Source organism: Lycorma delicatula, chromosome 5 (genome assembly GCF_047948215.1).
Source record: "Lycorma delicatula isolate Av1 chromosome 5, ASM4794821v1, whole genome shotgun sequence".
Lineage (NCBI taxonomy): Eukaryota > Metazoa > Arthropoda > Insecta > Hemiptera > Fulgoridae > Lycorma > Lycorma delicatula.
The window spans coordinates 57,826,019-57,832,018 of record NC_134459.1 but is presented as its reverse complement, the minus strand read 5'-3'; the positions used below and the strand labels follow the sequence as shown (position 1 = coordinate 57,832,018).

Sequence of the window (6,000 nt, the reverse complement as noted above, 5' to 3'; positions counted from 1 at the left end):
AGGTATTTTTATGATAAAGATTTATGGAAATTCTTAAATTTCCATAAATTTAAGAATTTATGGTAATTTAAGAATTTCCATAAATTATTAATAAATAAAATCATAAATTATTATTTTAATAAGACCTTTAGTTTATTTTTATTCTTTTACTATATAACAATAATGTTTAATATTTTACATCTTCTTTTTTAACTTCATGAAATACTGGATTAATTTGTAATACTATTACATCCTGGATTAAATTTTATGTTTAGAATTTATACATGTAAACATGTATAAATATGCCGTGGTTTAAAATACATAAATTAAATTGTTTTACATTTCAAATGTGGTGGCGGACTTTCCTATTTACTCATCCATCAAGTTTCAACCACTGGTTTCAACACTCAGTATGCCATTTAGATTGGCAGTACAATTTCATAGATCAATCTAGTTAACTTTTCTTATTCCTCGCAACCATTCGTTAATTTTTCATTTTATAAATACATATGTTTACATAACCCTACATTACAATAAAATAATTCCACATTTACATCTACAAGAAAACATTTATTTTTCAAGAGATTACTTACTAAATCACTTTTGTTGTAATTTTCTTGGCTCATGGAAGTTGGCCGCACTGTAGTTGGTAAAAATAGATCCATAGTTTAATTTTCAGAGCCGTTTTTGAGGTTATGGATTTTGATATGTGTTTATGTTGACAACAACAGTGCATTGTTTTTTTTTAATTTATTCTTTATTTACATTAATTTTGGATAATATAGTTTCTCTTTCAAATGGAGAAATCTCTTAATGAAAGTTCGTTGTCGGAAAATGATTTCAAAGTAAAATATAATTGTTCAAAATGCACTTTATCGTCTGAAACAGAAGAATGTGTGATATTCCAACAGTTAGATATTTTTTCTCAGGGTTTTCCTCTAATGGAAGAAATACGAAGGCAGGGAAAACTTTGTGATGTTACTTTAAAGGTACGATAATGATCATTAGCATATCTTAATTGTACAGAATTATTTTTTAACGAGTTCGCTTTTTGATAGATTTTCTAATTAGCATTTACCAAGGGAATGTTTATTTTATATATTCATTTAGCTATAAATCATGTTTTTTGTAATAACAAAGAGCTTGTTTTTTCTCTCCTTGAACAAGATAGTAATACTTATCGCGAGCAAAATACATACTTGCCATGTAATAATTGAACCATCAACATTTTATCCAATTAATTACGAGTATAGTAGTATTACAAATTCATCGTTAATACATTTGTTTGTAGTGAAACAACGTACTTTATTTTATTCATGGTTAAAATTTTACCTATTTTACGTGGTTTGGCCCCAATTTAATAATACTATCTGAGACACTCACGTTCTCTTGTATTTTTGACTTCATAGATTCTTACACTGATGTTACATTTTGAAAAAACATACGATTTCTTATAATATTTATGAAGAACCAATAATATATTTTAATCATTTATATATATATATATATATATATATACAAATATTTTTTTCCGATAATTTTATCTCTTTTATGTGGTATTTTTATAACTACCATTTACTAAACAGAAGACGTTTTTTATTTACTCATAGCAGTTGTTAGCTGATCTAAAATTAAAACGTTTTCTGTAGGAAGTTGGCTACTAAGTACCAGTTTAAATATTTTTAGAGTAGATTGCATTTTTAAAAATTAAATGTACTTCACTTTTAAGGCTAAAACAGGCAATCGAAGTAATTTTTTTTTTATATCAGTTTTTTTTTTACTCATCACGGAAACCTTTCTGAATATTTAAAACACTCCCTTCTACAATTGTAAATAGTTGTGCAATCAATCATCAATTGCATTTAAAGCTTTAATCTTGAACATTATTATTTGAAATTTTATAAAACTACCATTTATAAATTTTTTTACTAATATTAAACACACCTTTTATTTAGATTTCTATAACCATTTAATCTCCGGGACAACCATTAGGTATTGCTTTGGAGGATGAGATCAATGATTTGTAGCATGTGTGAAAATGCCATGCTGGACCGGGATTCGAAATCAGGACCTCTGGATGAAAGGCCGAGACACTACCACTCACACCACAGAGGCTGGCAGGTTCTATATCCATGCAATAAATGTATATTACCTCATGTCATTTAGTATTATGATATTGCCATTCAAAGAGTAACCAGCTTTTTATTTGAAGCTTACTAGGCAAAGTTAAAAGTGAAGTAGTTACTTGCTAACAGTGCCACATATTACTGCATGCCAACACCACCAAAATATTAAGCCCTGTAAATTATACCTTCATCTTTTTATCACAGAACTGACTTTGTAGTGAACATTAGCATTTCTCTCTAAGAATGTAGAACCAATATCAGCTGCTTTGTCTCTTTCTCCATACAAAAAAGTGTGGCTGAAACATTACCTCCCTACTGTAGGGAATACGAAACATTTTATATTTTTTTGTTTGCTATACTATGTATAATGCGGATGTTTCCAAATATCAAACAATTTGAAACGCATAAACACTATTTTCTTTTTATTTAGTTACACAATAGATTGCAAATATGATTATAATACTCAATCATATTGTTGTGTATTAGTTTTATTATCTATTTGTGTATTAAACTCGTGTAATTTGTTGACCTGCAGCGTATTTACCACTGTGATATGTAACAGTGTTTCACATGTTAAGTTAATTATTAAATATTTTGTGGTCATAACTAAATCTTTTCAAAACATTTTTACAGTATTTATCTGAACACTGCAAGCATTTTATTTAGACATTTTTCACAATATCATAACACTTCATTTAAAACTGAAAACAATTTCAAATAAAAAATTATTTTATTAAAACACAAATTTCAAAACTTTTTTTTGTATTTATGGTATAATTTTATCATAAACCAGTAATGATCATTGCATTTTTTGTCAGTCATATACTCTTATAGAAGGTTAGTAATAGGATAATAACTTAACTATAGGACAATATAACAATGTTTGACATTGTTTTTAACCTAACATAGTAGCTATAACGCCTTAATCAGTTTTAGGTTATATTACTGACAATTTAGTTAAAACAGTCAAATGTTTACTAAAATTACAATTTTTTTTTTGTTAAAATAGTTATTACTTTCTAAAATGATTATCCCAATTTAATATATATTTTCACAAAAAAAGTAAATTTATTATTTGTTGATAATGAAACAAGATTAGCAGCTCTCTACTCACTTCTATAAATAAATTTTTATTACTGAATGTGGTTAATAGCTATTGAATACAACGCTTACTTGTTTGTAAATTAAATTAATAAATGTATGTGAAACATTTCTGTGTACAAAAAATGTAACTCATATTCTACATGTATAGACAAAAAGATACTAAAACATAATTCTAGAACTGTAGAGTAAAGCATTCTTTTTAAAGTAAAATACTGAGTGAGCATCGACAAATTGAAATACTCCATTAGTTACGCTCTTCCATTTTTATTCTTTCTTCCTTTATTTTTCATCATTTTTGGGTTTAGTGTATTTTTTATTTATTGTAATTTTATTAACAAATTGTCAGTTTTTAACATGTATATGAAAAGTTAAACAATTTTTTTTCCATGTGTACATTTTTTTATTTTTAATAATATTAACAGAAGGCAATCTTCTTTTTAGGTAGATGATCAGTCATTTAGTGGTCATCGTATTGTATTGGCAGCAACTATTCCATATTTTTATGCAATGTTTACACATGATATGGTTGAAAGCAAACAAAGAGATATAACAATACATGGTATTGATTCAGTGTAAGTGTAATAAAATTACTTATTACTATTATTAATTTATTATTGTCTATGAAAATCAGTTGTGTTGTGTTAAGTCCATAAAAGACTATTGACTTTTTTTATATAAAGAAGGGGTTATTCAAATCAAAATGTTCTCATTCATGTTCAAATACCCGTCAGTAACTGGTGACTGGTGTTGTCTTTGTAACCTAGTTCCCTCATAAGTAATTGTAATGTTGGTAATGTAAAAACTCTTTTAGGTTAAAATTAAGAAGACCTATTTTTAGATTTTTGGTTAAAGACTTTATTGCAATTGAACTTTGTCCACGCAATATAAAAGTGATTAATATTGATTTTACTACATTTATGATCCATTTTTACACAGTAACTAAATGAATGCACTGTTTTTATACTACCTGAGTATGTTCATTGTTTTTTAGATCAAAGACAGCCAAGTTATAATGAAATTTAACAGGATATAAGTTCTGGGATAGAGCATACGAACATTCCTCTGTAACAAGAACCAATTATATCATTATTCATCTAAAAATTCTATCTATAAACTCTTTTATTTACTTTTTCAAAGTAAAATATCTTCATCAGCATCAAGTTAACTTAAATTTTTTTTCTACTGTGGATTATTTACCAAAATATTTTAAGTTAATACTGCTGAGGCAGTATGTTTTAAACATTTTATATGTTAATTACAGATCTGCAAGTGGTCCTTTATCTTGTAGCTGGATGTCTTTATAAAGATATTTGTATCAATTAAATCTTAATGTACCTTTTATGTAAATATGATAAACATTAAAGTCAAGTTATTAACACTACACCTTTGACTGAATTTGTATTTCAAATTGAACATTCACCTAACTATTAGCAAAAATTTCCCATGAAGAAGCTGCTATTCCTACGATTGGGTGTAAATAAAACAATAATAGAGAAAAAGAAATTATTATGTATTTAAGTCTCTTAGATCTCTTAGTTGCTGCTCTTCATTCAAGCACTTGTTACATCAGTTTTTGTTTTTCTTCCATTGTTAATTAGTAACTCTGCCTGGTAAAAAATTCGTAGCTTGAATTGCTCAAATAAACGTTTATGATACCTGTTGAGTAATGCATCATGTAGAAAAACAATCTCACAAGCATCTGTACCACTTATCTTAGATTAGCCTTCAAAACCTCAGCATTTTAAATTTCTGTCAGCAAAATTACATTGTAATCTCATACCACCGCAGCCAAAATTGTTTATTTCAGTAGTAAGTTTTTTTTTTTTGGCTTCTAATATGATAAAGCATAAATCCATTTATTCACCACCTAACAATTACATATTAACATAAACATGATAACAGTCATCAATGAATCAACAGCACTATCTCCTTCTGCATACAGAAAATTAATCATACCAAGTACCACAATTGGCAGGAGCAATAATTATAGGTATCATCTTTCAAAAACTGCCGCGTCTGCGTCTGCATCACAGAAAAAATTATGTAGATCTGGTATGTCCCATGTTATGCAAGCTGATTTTCTTTTCAACTAGGAATTTGAATAAATTATTATTGAACAATTATCCTTTATCTTTTTTTTTCATATAAAGCTAAGTTATATTTTAAAAAAATTATTATTATTATTATTATTCCCAATAAGATTAGCTATTTTGAATATGTTTACATAAAAATAATTATAAATATATTGAACTCAGTTGCATCCAGTATAAAAAATTGAGTTAACTCAGTAAATATTTTTTTTATATTTGATTTATAATTAAAATTATTATTTGAATACAGATTGCTGAAGAATGGCTTACCAAAAACACACATTATGTCAAATTTTATATTGTTTTAATTTGTGGTGAACAGTAATATTTTGTGACATTTGTGTTCATATTAAGTTATTTTTACCATTTGCTAAAATTTAAATAGATCATATGACTCGTTTCAACATTAATCAAATTTTTAAAAATTATAATAAAATTTCAAATACAAATTTTTTTATACTAAAATTTTATCTGGGAATAACAGAGATATTAATTCATTATTTAATTCAACTACATTTGTACTGTTAATGCAATTCCAGAATTTTCTTCAAATGTAGAATCAATTTAAGTTTAATATTAGATTTTATTTCAGTTTGATTTTTTAAGGTTAAAACCCAAATATTATATTGCATATGAGCAATATTATCATCATAGACAGTTTTAAGAACATAATAGATTAAAATTAATTGTTGTTTACATTG

General features: G+C 26.3%; 1 protein-coding gene across 1 annotated transcript in view; it reads left to right on the top strand.

Annotated features, from left to right (window-relative positions):
* The first annotated feature begins 681 nt into the window (after positions 1-681).
* The window catches only part of KLHL18 (Kelch like family member 18), a 55,364-nt gene continuing 50,045 nt past the window's right edge, over positions 682-6,000 (top strand). Inside the window, exons 1-2 of the mRNA XM_075366188.1 lie at positions 682-968; positions 3,651-3,781. Coding sequence (XP_075222303.1) covers positions 777-968; positions 3,651-3,781 — 323 coding nt within the window. The 5' untranslated portion in view covers positions 682-776. The remainder of the gene's footprint in view (positions 969-3,650; positions 3,782-6,000) is intronic.